The sequence below is a fragment of the Acinonyx jubatus genome, chromosome A1, assembly GCF_027475565.1.
Source record: "Acinonyx jubatus isolate Ajub_Pintada_27869175 chromosome A1, VMU_Ajub_asm_v1.0, whole genome shotgun sequence".
Classification (NCBI taxonomy): Eukaryota; Metazoa; Chordata; class Mammalia; order Carnivora; family Felidae; genus Acinonyx; species Acinonyx jubatus.
This window is the reverse complement of record NC_069380.1, coordinates 137,845,811-137,861,653: the sequence shown is the minus strand read 5'-3', so window position 1 is coordinate 137,861,653 and position 15,843 is coordinate 137,845,811. Positions and strand designations below refer to the sequence as shown.

General features: G+C 36.7%; 1 protein-coding gene across 1 annotated transcript in view; it reads left to right on the top strand.

The window, feature by feature from the left end:
- The window catches only part of ANKRD31 (ankyrin repeat domain 31), a 135,181-nt gene that overhangs the window by 71,914 nt on the left and 47,424 nt on the right, over positions 1–15,843 (top strand). Inside the window, 4 exon segments of the mRNA XM_053224024.1 lie at positions 751–2,230; positions 2,854–3,018; positions 7,151–7,288; positions 8,365–8,507. Of these exon segments, the coding sequence (XP_053079999.1) occupies positions 751–2,230; positions 2,854–3,018; positions 7,151–7,288; positions 8,365–8,507 (1,926 nt within the window).

The window sequence follows — 15,843 nt, the reverse complement described above, 5'->3', positions numbered from 1 at the left end:
TTTTCATGCAGATTGGTTTGGGAGCCTATCTGCCTTCTTGGGTTTTGTTTTGTTTTGTTTGTTTTTTGGGGTTTTTTTGGTTGGTTCGTTGGTTGGTTTTTATTTTTATTTTTTTTATTTTGAGAGAGAAGGAGAGAATGCCAGCAGGGGAGATGGGCAAAGGAAGAGAGAATCTTAAGCAGTCTCCACACTCAGCATGGGATCAACATGGGGCTCAGTCCCACAACCCTGGAATCATGACCTCAGCCGAAATCAGGAGTCTAATGCTCAACCGACTGAGCCACCCAGGCTATCTTCTTGTTTTTAAATCCCTTCTTTTCCTGCCCTACCTATAGTCTGTCAGATACTAAATGAAAAAACTCTCAATTCTAGCTCTATCTGTATAACAGTTGGGAGAGGAGAATATTTCTAAAGCATTCTCATTTGGTTATGTTTAAAGCCTATAAAAATCAAGTAGATTAAATTTTGAATTATGCCTAATAAGAGGAACAATGCTGAATACTGGCAAAAACAAAATATGAACCAAAAAATATGGATTAGTACACATAATGAGTCTTAATCTACTACATTTCCCTTTTTCTGTTAATCCTTTTTTGAAATACGACGTTGTATATATATGCCATCAGGTGCTGTGTTTAGATCAAATCATAAAATTGAATGGCATAATGATTTCATTTATCAACAATTCTGAGTTAATTGAATATAGAGCTACAGCAGAAAATTAAAGCTAACTATGTTTTCTTTCTTTAGAAACCAAAATTCAGTTCTAAAAATCTCATTGGGTTTGTTTGTGATGAAAATTCCAACAGACAGAAATCAGAAGATGTAAAAGTTGATAAAGGAAGCAAAGAAGGTTTATTTATAAATAAAGATGTATATGAACATTACCGAAGAGATTCCAAAGACACAAAATTTGGTAAATCCATGCATAAGCAATCAGCTCTTAACCAAATACACTCTATTAGAGGACTCAGAAAAGACAGTCTCCAGGATATCAAAGGTCCTAGCACAAATGTGTCTAAAGCCAGAGGAAGAAGAAACACATGGCATAAAAGAACTCAAGTGGATGATGCAAAACAAGAAAGCATTCCAAGAAAGACCGTCGCTATTTCTTCTTCCAGAAGAATAAATAGATTGGTTACTGGTCAACAAGATATTCTCCAAGGCTTTGCTGACCTTCCAGAAAAGTCACATAAACTTTTTAGCCTAGCTCCGTCAAGCCTGAAAAATGGATTAGGTAATAGTATGGAGGCTTGTTCAGTTCTCAAAGAGACACATACCCGCAGCCTGGATTTATCAGATAATCAGGAAACAAAATGCTTGGAATCCACTCATGGAGCTGAAGCTGTTTTTTTCTCAGGACTTTCCTTACAGAAAGAAATCAAGTTACCACTTGTTACTACACATCAGCAGCCTGACATTCACCAAGAACAACAGCACATTAGCCTTTCTCATGAAAATAGTAACTTGGGTCAAAAAGGTGAGAGCCTTAATGAGTGGGAAAATTCTTTCGCATCCTTTATAAAGGAAAATCTTAGTGATGATGATGATTGCTATATCTCTGAGAAGACTATAACACCTAAAAAAGTGGTATGTTCTACGGGTTGCAAAAACCACTATAGTTGTGAAGAGAATATAACAAATAGAGAAGAAATGGATTTTCAACAGGTTTTCCTTTCTGAAGACCGTATTTCACAGGAAAATAAGTTGAAAGCTTGCAGTCTAACCATATTTCCACAACAGGAAGCTGTTGATTTTTCTGAGTCAGATAATACAATAGGTCCTGAACAACATGTTGCAAATTACGGACGATGCACATATGAAACTTCTTTTGATCATTCACATGGCAGTCCAGAGCTTTGTCCAGGAACATTTTCAACACAGGGAACTTCAAAGTTGACTAGTCATGTGGAGCTATTCAAAAGGCCTCAAGATCCTTTAATGGATCAAACAGATACGCATACTGTGGAAAAGGTAAATGAGGGAGAAGACGCTAAAAGGGATTACAACGATGAAAGTCAAAAACCAAGTTCTTCCAAAGGGCCTTTGTCTGCAGTTGTTAATTCTCATGTAATAGAAACAACTACAGTTGAAAAAAGGAAACAAGATATTCCAGAGAACAAAACCATACATAATATAATTTTTTATTCTGCCGACAATATTAATAAGGAATTGACCAATGTCTCACAATGTAGACAAAAAGAAGAGAAAGAAATTTCTCATATACCAGGTATTAATAATATTTCTTGATTAGTACACATTTCCAATAGATTTACTTATTTGATAGAAATTTCTAACTGAATTCCACTCACCTTATGCCCAAACTGACCAGAATCAGGACATGTAGAGTATAATTTAGGGATACTATTAATTAATATTGTTGACTTGAAAATCAAACTATTATCATCAAAGATTGTTGATAAATTGATGTTTATAGAAGTTAATAATTTATAGAAGTTTCTGTAGCAGGAAATCGTTAGCTCATTTGATTTCAGTGGTTCACTGTATTTCTGCAAGTATTGTATCCAGCACACTTTGTTATATAAAGGTATACTTTTTTAAGAATTTATTTTTAAGTAATCTCTGTCCTCAACCTGGGGCTCAAACTCATAACCCTGAGATCAAGAGTCACATACTCTATTGACTGAGCCAGCCAGGCACCCCTAAAAACATTTTTTAAGACTTTCATTCCCTTAAAACACACACACACACACACACACACACACACACACACACACACACACACCCCAGTCCAGGTAGGAACAGAAACTTGGAACAGTTATGTGACCAGACTCTTTTTTAATCATGTAGCTAGTAAGGAGAACTGTATGTTGCAAAATGTTTGGTTTTCAGGTGAGAAATTAACTAATATCAATGGAGATGAAAACTCTGTGAGAAACATTGAAAAAAAAGAAAAAACAGATTCTGAAATTCAAATGTCTACTGGTATCCAGAAACACAAAAAAGTCCGGAATTTGAGAAAAAGACAAAATTTTTTGAAAGCTACCTGCAGCCAAGGTTTGTATTTCTATACTTGTCTAGGTAAAAGTTGACATGATCAATCCCAGCAATCCACTCTACTTCAGGGAATTGCTAAACTTTCACATTTACGGTTGATTTTTTTTCTCATTCACTAGGTTATAAGATTACTTCAGCTATATTTATCAGATGGTTTTACTATAGTAAAAGTGCCACTTGAGAATCCATTAGTCTTCAGATACATTCTTGTCATATTTCTGCCTAAGACTTTTAACTTGAAATGTTAGAGGAGGTAAAATAAACAGACAGCAATGATATTGAGTGGGGGCAGCACATCTGAACTGTGCCAGATCACTTAACAGCTTCCAGAGAGCCCTTTCAGCATAAGGGAAATTAAAGAGTAGCCACTGGTTTTCATTTTGTCAGATGAATGAACTGTGTGTGCTTGGCAATATAGACAAGCTAACTCTCTTTTGATGGTCCTTGGAGATAAGGCTGTGGTGAACAATAGGCTGGGCCAAGCCACTTCAGGTTAAATATTAAACACTGAAAAGTTCATTTGTCTATTGTTTCTTAAGAGGTAGGAAGGACACTGGATTAGGCATTCTCTGAGAACCTTGTCCCATTGTCCGTCTCTTGTGTAATCTAAAGACCTTCTTATACATCCCTCCTGTAGTGGGTTGAATAGTGGTCCTCGAAAACATGTCCATGTCTTAATCCCTGGAACCTGTGATATTATTTTATATAGAGGTGAATATTATCTTATTTAGAAAAAGAATCTCTGCAGATATAATTAAGGATCTTGAGCTTCCAGAGAGTAAAGAATAGATCACATACAAAGTAACTGAAAGCTGAGTATTTAATAGCATTATACTTTATTAATAAATAATATTATTGGGGTGGCTGGATGGCTCAGTTGGTTAAGCCTCCGACTCCTGGTTAGAGATCAGGTAACTCTTGATCTCATGGTTCATGGGTTCGAGACCTGTGTTGGGCTCTGCACTGACAGCATGAGCTTGCTTGGGATTTTCTCTGTCCCGTTCTCTTTGACCCTCCCCTACTCACTCTCAAAAAACCAACTCACAAACTAAAAATAAATCTTAATACCATATATTCAATATTATATTTTTAATAATTATTAATATTTATTAATAAAGTATAATGCTATTAAAAAGTACTCAGTATTAACAACAGTTGACTTTATGAAGTTTTTTTGCAAGTTTAAATTGAGTCCTCTTTGTTTCCTTTCTAGTTTTTTTTTTCCAGATTTTATTTTAAAATTTTAGTTACATGGTGTAGAAATTTATGATGACAATAACTTTGAAGAATTTTAGAGTTTTTGCCCCAAAATGTTTATTATGTGCCTACTCCTTTGCTATAACACAAAGAACAAGGTGAGAAGGTTTGGACCATTCACAGTAACAATGACTGGGAGAGATTTTTCAATTCAAACTTGAAAACTGCAGGTCTGCCATTTTGGGTATTTCATAATTTTAAAATATGTTCTCTATATATGTATATAAAATATTGAATATATATAATAGACATAAAATGTCTTTATTGTTCCAGTAAAGAATTCCTGAGTACAAATTTCTTCTTCTTTTTTTTAATGTTTATTTTTGAGAGAGAGAGAGAACATGAGCAGGGGAGGGGCAGAGAGAGAGGGAGACACAGAATCTGAAGCAGGCTCCAGGTTCTGAGCTGTCAGCACAAAGTCCGACGCAGGGCTCAGAACCACAAATCTTGAGATCGTGACCTGCACCGAAGTCAGACACTTAACTGACTGAGCCACCCAGGCACCCCACTGAGCACAAATTTCTGAAGAGCAATATGATTTTGTCTGGACGTCAGTGGAAGATAGCCATGAGGCTGTTACTATTCCTGTGATTCATATAATCAAAGAATCCTCTTGCTGGCATTTAGGAAATGGAGCAGGGAGAGGGTCTTAAGGTTTAAAGCAATGGTTTGCAAACCTTATCCTGCATCAAAATCACCTGAAAAGCTTATTAAAATACATATTGCTGGACTCTAGCCTCAAAACATCTGATTTATTAGGTGTGTTCTCTCTTGGTATATAACAAATTCACAAACTTAGTTTAAAACAACACACATTTTTCAACCTCATAGTTGCTGCAGGTCAGGAATTGGGTATGGCTTAAGCAGGTCTTCTGCTCAGTTTATTTTATAGGCTACAAGCAAGCCGTTGGCCAAGACAGGTCTCATCTGAAGTCTCAACAAGGGAAGGAGCCATTTTCAAGCTCATGTGGTGGTTGTCAGAATTCAGTTCCTTGAGGGTTGTGGCCAGTTTGTGGTCATCCTCAGTTTCTTCCTTCATGAGTTTTTCCAGCATGTCCACTTGGTTCATCAAAACATGAAAGTTGAAGGTGATAGAGCAAATTTGCTAGCAAGACAGAAAATGGTAGTCTCTTGTAGCCTAATGAAGGGAATGAAATATACCCTTGATATTGAGGTCTTCTATTGGTTAGAAGCAAATTATTCAAGAGGAAGGGATTATCCAAAGCCATAAATACCAGGAGATGGGGATCATTAGAAGTTTTGTGTTTGTTTTGTTTTTAAGTTAATTTATTTTGAAAGAGAGCACATGCGCAGGCAGGGGAGGGGCAGAGAGGGAGAGAGGGAATCCCAAACAGGCTCAGTGTCTCAACCTTGAGATCACGACCTGAGCAGAAATCAAGAGTCTGACACTCAACTGGCTGAGCCACCCAAGCTCCCCAGGAGTTATCTTAAAGTCTGCCCTCTACAGTAGGCTTTTGGAGTGGGCTGGAGAATTTGCATTTTGAACACATTTCCCAGGTCATACTGATAACTGCTAATCTGGGACTACATTTGAGAACTACTGGTATAATGAATATCCTTTCTGTTTCATCACTCTAAACCTCAACTTTGCCTTATGTCCACTCTGAAGCTTCTCTGATACAATTTCTACAGAAAATAACCTCCAGTTACCTGGCTTGGGAATGGGGACCTTGGTAAGAGGAATGGTTGCCAGACACTACAGGATTAGGGAAGGGAACTTGGATTCCCAACTTTTCTATATATGGTGTTTTGTTTTTTGTTTTTTTTTTTTCAGTCAATCTCTGCACTTCTAGCCCAGTTGCATGCACCCTGCCTTCCATGGTACTTGATGTCCTCAAGTGCTGGGTTTCAGGTGGACTCTCTTTCTCTATAATTCTTTTTGCAGCCATTTGGGTTGAGTCATTTCCCTCAGTCTACCAAGTCAGTTAACTCTTCTCTGTCACTAATTTTCTGATTCCCAAAAAGTTGTTGACGCCTCTGTCCTCCATTGTTTCCTCTTCTTTTGTCCTTATATGGTATTTAAAAAAATCTTTTACCATCATTTTAACATGGTTTAGGGAAGAAATTAAGAAGGAAATATGGTTCTTTTCTTTTGTTGTTGTTGGTTTGTGTGTTTTCGCTCCAACTTAGGTCTTTCTAACTTGTGCAAAGAAAAGACTTTTAAAAATCTTTGGGGACACCTGCGTGAATCAGTCAGTTAAGTGTCTGACTCCTGACTCTGGCTCAGGTCTTGATCTCATGGTTCTTGGGGTTAGAGCCCTGCATCAGGCTCTGCTCTGACAGTGCAAAGCCTGCTTGGGATTCTCTCTCCCTCCCTCTCTCTACCCCTCCCCTGCTCATGCACACACACACCCTCTTTCTCTCTCAAAAATAAATAAATATATTTTAAAATCTTTGGATAATGATATTGTACTACATGCTTTATGGAAGAAAAACCAGTCAATAGGCCATAATTCGGTTTTTGGCATTTTTTGTGATCAGAAAGACACTCACTGAGATAGAGAATAGAGGAGTTTTATAAAATCACAATTTGTTTTAAGAAAAATGTTATCCATTATTACAGGACTACTGAGAATGAGAGGAGTGTAGAACTGTAGTAAGTTTGTTTTAATCTTATGATTGAGTGACTGAGTAACTGTTAGAATGAATGCAAAGTAATGTGCTTAGATGCTCTACAATTTCTCCACAAGTTACATTTTAAAACAGTAATAGCAATGATGATATCGATGTATGTTTTGTATAGTGTACCCTACTTAGGATATTTTAAGGAAGTTGCTCTGTATTTTCTAAGCTCCTTTGTAATAATCAGCATTTGGCAGAAAAGAAGCCTCAGTTTTGCTTGGCAAATTTTCAGAAATGAAAACAGCTGGAATCAATAAGAGGCGTGCCAGAAGGGAAAGCCGGCTTCATTTGGCTGCCACAAGAGGAAATTTGTCTCTGGTGAAGGCTCTAATAGAATCCGGAGCAGATGTGAATGTAAAAGATAATGCAGGTTTGGATTCTTTAAATTTTAATTGTCTTTATCACTTGAACTCACTGAACTACACATTTCATCCCCCCTCCCAATTTTGATCCTGGCTGCTAACTTTGAACTTTCTTTTTTATAATATATTATTTAGTTGAATAGTTAAATTTATCTTGGTTTTCTCTAGTTGCTAAAATAACCTCCTTTGAAGCAGTTTCTAACATACATATGGGAGCATTCAGAGGGAGTATACAGAATGGGGAGTAAGGGGAGCTTTATTTAGGCCTTTTCCTTAGAGGCCTTAATACTATTCTCTCACATTGGAGAGAATGCCAATTTTTTCCCATTTCCCTGTCCCTTCTCTTTCTCCTCTCTTTACATAGTTCCTTTTGTCTCTCTTTGTTAATTTTAATTTTAAGCCTCCATTTTTAAATTGATCTTCTAACATTTTGCTCAAGCACAAACATCGTGTGAGGAATTAACAGAGGGAAAAACTCAGAGGTTGACTTTAAGAATCATATATCATTTTAAAGAGATAAGTGATAATGCAGTGATACAAATGAGAAAGTCAGACATGATCGTACTCTATTTTAATATCTGAGGTGAAAAAATTTAGTCCCATTATATTTTATGTTCTCGGAGTCTTTTCTTTGACCCTTGTATCAAGAAATACTTTTTCCCGAGATCAATTTGTTGACAAAAATGAAACACATTTTTTTAAGTTTATTTATTTATTTTGAGAGAGAGAGAGCTGGAGGGGCAGAGAGGGAGAATGAAAGGGAGAGAGAGGGAGAATGAAAGGGAGAGAGAGAATTCCATGCAAGGGCTTGGATGTACGGCTCAAACGAACGTTGAAATCATGACCTGAGCCAAAACAAAGAGTCGGATGCTTAACTGACTGAGCCACCCAAGCGCCCCCAAAATGAAACACATTTTAAGGTCACGGTTTTCAGTATAATTTCTTGTCTAATGCTTAGTGTATACATTTGAATCAATATAGATACTAATTACATTAGTGCAAATAAACTTAAGAATGGAGATATTACGTGAATGTTGATTTTTAAGCAGTAGCTTGTTTGGCTTTTTCTTTTTCCTTTTTTTAGGTTGGACACCACTCCATGAGGCATCTAGTAAGGGATCTAATGATATAATTGTAGAGTTGTTAAAAGCTGGTGCTAATGTTAATTGTGAAAATCTAGGTGGGATTCTGCCCTTACATGATGTTGCCTCCAGCAGTCATTTAAAGGTACAGTGCACATCAGATTGCATTCCTATTACTTTTCCTTAGAAAAGTGAATGAAGAAAATGAAGATATTTTAAACTGAGCACTAAAGTGATTCCTTAAATGATTTTTAAAACTACTTAGAATTATAAATGAAAATAAGATATTGTGTATAGATTGGAAAAATCATATTTCCTAATGAATCATTTTTACATTGTCTCTGTTCATAGAATTCACGAGTCAGAATAAAATGAAAGGGCTCAGGGTAAACATAGGCTATAAATTTAATACGTTTCATGTTTAGTTGTCGTAAATGATTGGCTCTTGTGCATAAGAGCCTAATTATAGTGATGATATATGTTGACAGACTTTAACTCAAAATTTCTCAGTGGGTTTGAGGTTTCAAAAAAATGGGTACAAATGAATGTTGCTTGTTCCTGAGGATTTGTTGTGTATTTTTCTCCTTTGTTTCTCTTAATCAGACAGCCATCACAAGAAAAAATTGCTAAGGTAATTACTTCAGTACCACTGAATCTCACATCTATACCTTAAAATTCCTAAGATTTTTAGACTCATCTTTGTTTGACAAATCTGAGAAGACTTCTGTTGTTATCAATAGGCAGTACAGGTTTCAGGAAAAATCACTGACTTTGGAAAACAGTTAAGGAAACCACTATGAATAACAGTATTAAAACCGAGGTTCATGTAAAAAATACCTTGAACGTCTCACTAACACCAATTTATCTGTCCCTAGATATTTTTAAGAGCCTGCTGATTTTTTTGTTAATTTCATGAAAGCATATTCCCACTGTATTCAGTTTAAAGGTAGTCATGTGAAGGAATACTATGGAATTTATGATTTGCAGAGATAAGAGATATAAACTAATGATTAAGAATAATACCAGATGGGTGGGCTAATGTCCAGAGTGGCTTCTTTTGACCAAAGAAGCCCTTTGGTCTCTAAGATAAAGTCTCAAGGTTATGTAGTCATGAAATGGAAGAAAGGAAGCAGGAAGAGTCATTAGATCAATGAACTTACTGGTTATATGTACAGGAAAAGGCCACTTAAAGTGAAACCACTTAAATAAGGGCCAAAATTTCATAGTAGGAAAATCAGGTTTTTAGACATTATCCTGAAAAATAGAATATAAAACAAAGAAAATAAGGAGGTCCCCAGTACCACCCCTATATTTTAGAATTTATTAGAAGGACTTCTAGAGCTCAGCATTCAGTGGTGCTCATAGCTAAGATTTCGTACAGCATTGTTGTAAGTATATGCAGCAGACTGGACTTAGCTCATGGGCCATAGTTTGCTATTGCTCGACCTTATGTTAAGGCAGTATAGACAAAGTTTGCATTTAGACTAACCTTCCACATTAGTACTGCCTTTATTTTGAAGAGAAATGTTCTATTTGAAAGAAGGAGGTGGTATTTTTAAAGATATTTTAATTTCTTTGACTCTGGTATATTGCCAGAATCTTTCCTCACATCTTCCTTCATTTTCCCTCTGTGTGGCAGTTCTTTGATCAGTGGCTCATTTTATTTCTAATTTCCTCCCCTTTGTCCCTATTTCTTTATCTTGAGATAGAATATTGATAAATTAGAAAGATTAAAAAGAGAGCAGGGGAGGTAAATATATGGTATTAGAGACCTAATCAGTATCAGTTCTATATCCTATAAAGCTAATTCTTATATTTTATTTTTTTATTCTTGCATTACTGCATGAAAAGTTACTCAACAGCGTATTTTTTCCAAGTTTTAAATTCTTTTTAAATCTTCATTTCTGCTTTAAGTTATTTTCCAAAATGGTCCTGTATTTCACCTTGTAAAATGAAGAGGAAAAAGAGAGTGAGAGAAAAAAATACAAAGTGGGTGAGGATGGACATCCATTTTCGTACCAGAAAAATTAGGAGGGACAAGATATGCCCTCCCCTCTTAACAACTACAAAGTGAAAAAATATATAAAATGGCAGTTTTGAGACATTGTACAGCATGCAGCACAGGACATTCTTCTCCTTTAGAGAAGGGAAGCAAATCCTATGGTTGCCCTACCATATGGACTAGGTGTCTCCAGGCAGAAACATAGGAAGAGAGAAAACAAACAGCGCTATGGTCTCAAGTTCAGAAGATAGAATTTGGAGTTTAAAAGTCTCCAACAGCTAGAATTTATGGGGCAAAATACCAGAGAGAAAGGATCTGCACAGAGAACTTTCCAGAAATTTGAAGGAAACCACCTTGATTCTTGGCTGATCTACAAATATGTTTAAGAAAACCATGTAAGGTTAGGCAAAGAGGTAGCAGGAAGGATTGTCAGAATCACCGCTGGAGCTTACAGGGGGCTGAGTAGTTTATGTTTGCACCAGCCAGAGTGGTAGGAACTCATAAAACATGGAAACATCAAATAGGTATTTCTTGCATAGTTGAGTCAAATTAGTCCTTTCTCTGGATTCACCTTAAAATTTAAAAGAAAATATGGGGCACCTGGGTAGCTCGATCAGTTAAGCGTCTGACTTCAGCTCAGGTCACGATTTCACAGTTCATGGGTTTGAGCCCTGGGTCGGGCTCTGCTGACAACTCAGAGCCTGGAGCCTGCCTCAGATTATGTGTCTTGTGCTTTCTCTGCCCCTCTCCTGCCCATGCTTGGTCCTTCTCTGTCTTTCAAAAATAAATAAATGTAAATTTTTTCTAATGTTTTAAAGAAAGTATCAAAAAGATCCTACTGATTCCAATACCTAAATGTATCCCAGAACAAAGCCTAACAACATCTAAAGGAATACAGTAAAATTCAGCATTCAGCAATATAAAAATCACAATGTCTGTCAACCAGCTCAAAAAAAATTGTTTAAATAAAAGAGTATAAAATATTACCTATAAGCAGGCATAAAAATGATCATGCAAAACAGACCCAGAAATGACATAGATAATAAAATTAGCAGAAAAGGATGTTAAACAAATATTATAATTACATACTGTACGTGGTAGGCAGAATTCTAAGATGGTCCTGAAAATTCTCACTCACTGACCTATATACATTGTGTATAATCCCCTCCCTTTGAGTGTGAGTGGGCCCAACCTAATGAGGTAAATCCTTTAAAAGAAAGAAAGCATCAAAGTGAACCATATGGCAAGGATCTGCAGCTAGGTTTTAGAAGCTGAGAGCAGTCCCTAATCCACAGCCAAGAAGAATACAGGAAGCTTAGTCATAAACTTTCAAGGAAGTGAATTATGCCAAAAAACTAGTGAGCTTGGAAAAGGACCCTAAACCTTAGGTGACTATCACAGTCTATGCTGACACTTTGATTTCAGCATGGTGAAGAATCTGAGCAGACAACCCAGCCATACCACGCTCAGATTTCTGACCTACAGAACTGTGAGATTATAAATTTGTATTATTGTAAGCTGTCAGATTTGTAGTAATTTGTTATGCAGTAATAGGAAACTAATACACTCTGTTATGTTTAAGACGGTGGAGAAAAACAGAAACAGGATGAGAATAGAAATGGAAGGTGTAAATAAGACTCAGACTATGAGAGATGAAAATAAAACATGTGAAATGAAACATTCACCAAATGGCTTGGTTAACAGCATATAAATACTAAAAAGTAAGTGTGTTGGATTTGAAGATAAAACATTAGAAATTATACAGAATAAAGGGAGAAGAAAGACTGAAAAAACAAAGACAAAATAAGAAAACATCAGAGACCTGTAGGGCAATATCAAGTTATATTATACATATCTATATCTATCTATATAGATATATCTATATAGACATAGATATATGTTTACCTATATATCTATAGACATATACTCCCAGATATATGTGTATCTATCTATCTATCTATCTATCTATCTATATGCAAGCTTAATCCTAAAGGAGGGGGCTGATCAGAAAAAAATATTTGGACAATAAAGACCAAACTATCCAAATGTGATGAAAACAGTAAATCCACAGAACCAAAAATCTTACCAACTTGCCAGTAAAGGAAAAATGAAGAAAACTGTACCAACATATACCATAATAAGATTGCTGAGAACCAGTGAAAAAGGGAGAAACAGAAAGTTTGGGGAAAAAACATGTATATAGGAACAAATAGAATGGTAGCCAACCTCTCATCAGAAATTTTACAAGCCACTAGATAAAGGAGCAACATCTTTAAAAAGTACTACAAGGGGCAGTGAACTTGTTAACCTAGAATTCTGTACTTAGCAAAAAATCTTTCAAAAGTAAAGGTGATGTTGGCAAAGATGTGGAAAAATTGGACCTCTCATACATTGCGGGTGGTAATGTAAAATGGTGATGCTGCTATAGAAAACAGTCTGGCAGTTCCTTCAAAAAGTTAAACCAAGTTGCCATATAATGTGGCAAATTACTCCCAGCTATATAGCCTAGGAAACTGAAAACATAGGTTCACACAGAAATTTGTATATGAATGTCCATAGCACTATTTTCCAAATAACCAAAAAGTAGAAACAACCCAAATGTCCATCAGTGGATGAGTGTATAAACAAAATGTGGTATACATCAAGAAGGTATTATTAAGCCATAAAAAAAGAAGTACTGATACATGCTACCACATGGATGAACCTGAAAACATTATGCTAAATGAAAGAAGATGGATACAAAAGCCACATACTATTTTATTAATATGAAATGTCCACAATAAGCAAATCCATACAGGCAGAGAGTAGATTAGTGATTCCCAGGGGCTATGAAGAAGAGGAAATGAGGAAAAAAGATACACCATGAAAACAATAATCAAAAGAATGAGTGACTCTGGAAGCTTAAGACAAAGTTGATTTTAGAGCAAGGAATATTGTCAGGGATAAAGAGGGACATTGCATAAGTATAAGGGGAATATTTGACCAAGAAGGCATAGCACTTCTGAAAGTGGGTGCACACAGTAATGAGTTTCAAAATAAATGAAGTAAAAGCAGAATTGAAATGGGAAATAGGGGCACCTGGGTGGTTCAGTTGGTTGAGCATCCAACTTTGGCTCAGGTCATGATCTCACGGTTCGTGAGTTCGAGCCCTGCATCGGGCTCTGAGCTGACAGCTCAGAGATGGAACCTGCTTCAGATTCTGTGTCTCCTCTCTCAGTCCCTCCCTCTCTCCCTCTCTCTTTCTCTTTCTCTCTCATATATAAATTTTTTTAAAAAAGAAATGGGAAATCCACTATCATAGCTGGCAATTGCAATTCTTCTCTTAGGAAATTCTTCTCTTATACAAATACACACCAAGAGACACACTTCTTTTTTGCCTCACCCGAATTGATGAGGTGATCTGCAAGATTGAAGGGCTGGGAGAGGCTGGGGACATAGCAGCAAAGGCTTAGAACTCACCAGCTTCTGTGATGCTGCTAACTGCTCCACAGTTGTTCCAACTAACCAGTTTGTGGACTCCAGGAAGCCTACCTACAGGTTGTTGGAGATGCCTCACCTGTAGAACTCCCCACGTAGCTCCTTGAATCTCCCTAATGCTCTGCACACCTCACCCACGTACCCCTTCTATTACCCTACTCTGTGGCCAGCTCTCTCTGTGCACTCTCGTGGGCAGCAAAAGTAAGCCTTTGCAGACTTGCTAGTAATCCAACACAGAAAGTTCAATTCTGTAGGATTTCAGGGGACATTTTAGAGAACCCCCCCTTGGAAAAACAAACAAAAGCCAATTGGCCTGGCTTCATGGAATCAATAGAAGGCATACAGTTTTAAGAACTCCCCCCAAGAAAAAACAAGAAATGTGCAGCAAATACATCTATAGAAAAAAATCTAAGAAAGCCTCAGAATCCTGAGATGGACTGACTGGTGAAGATGTCTCTTTCAAAGCTGATTAGGGAAGATTAGAGGATGTGACTGTCTCTTCAGATGTGAAGATGGCAATGCAAGACTTCAAGGAACGTTAACAAATCAGGAAAACATGGCTCCAAGAAGGGAACACAATAATTTTCCAGTAACTGACCCCAAAGAAATGGAAATCTATGAATTGTCTGGCAAAGAACTTAAAATAATGGTTTTAAAGAAGCCCAGCAGTCTACAAGACAACTCAGTAAAATCGGGAAAGTAATACATGAACAAAACTAGAGGTCCAACAGAGAGACAGAAATCTTAAAAAAGAACCTTTTGTTTACATAAAGATATATACTCAAATGTTCACAGTGGCTTTATTCATAATAGCCAGAAACTGGAAAGAACCCAAATGTCTCTCAACTGATAAATAAATAGATGGATACACAGATACATCATTAAAAGGAACAAACTATTTTTTCTTAGAAACATCTTTACTACAAGTGTCCTTTAATACCACATACATTGCAAATGATATGTAATTTCTATTCCCTGAAGTAACACTCTTCTCATCATACCTAGCAAGTAGCATTCTTAGAAACATCTTCATTACAGGTGTTCCTGAACACGTCTGTCTGCGTGGCAGAATAGGTGTAACTTCCATTCATTGTTATAACACTGTTCCCATACCAGCTAGCAAGTAGCCAGATGAAACCATCGATACAGCAATATGGATGAATCTCAGAAACATCATGCTAACTTAAGCCACACACAAAAAAGACTGTATACGGTATGATTCCATTCATATGAAATACTACAAAAGGTAAAATTTATAGTGATTGAACCAGATTGCTGAGTGCCAAGGGCCAAAGGGAGGTGGGAAAAGATTGACTGCAGAGAGCCATAATAAATTTTTTTATGATGATGGAATGTTTCTAAGTCATGGTTGTCGTCGTGATTACCCTAGTAAAGCGGATTAAAAAAAAAAAAAAAAAGTTAAGCAAGGGGCCTACTTCTTGGTCACCTAATTTTTGTCAAGCTCTTTGTTCCTCAGGTCCACCCTATCTTATTGCCTGGAGCTCTCTGTTAGCCATTCCTGTTTAGTGCCTTGTGGCCCTGTAGCTGTTCTTTTAGGCATTACTGAAAAATAGCTGTTCAGGGTCCCATTCCAATGAGCTGAGTTCTCTGTTTCCTCGGAACTAATATATTAAATGAATCCATGTTAATACATTAAAGGTCAAGGCCTGAGAGGAAGGCCTCACCCTAACACACAGAAGAGTCATTATTTATATGGCATAATTTTTAACTCTAGAAAAGCATCCTTTGTTAAAAAACAAAACAAAACAAGCTTCCTCTCTCCCCCATATAGTAGTGGAAAGAGGGTATAAGGAATCTGTATTTTTAAATAATTCCACAGGTGACTTTACTGATCACTCAGGCTTAGAAACTACTGGATTGAGGTACTGCTCACCCCTTCTTGTAAAAACAAAACAAAATGCCTTTACTCAGACGGGACTGCTTTCATTAAAGACCCACTAGTATAAGATATTTGACAAGGGCTCACATTTAGTTCTCAAAG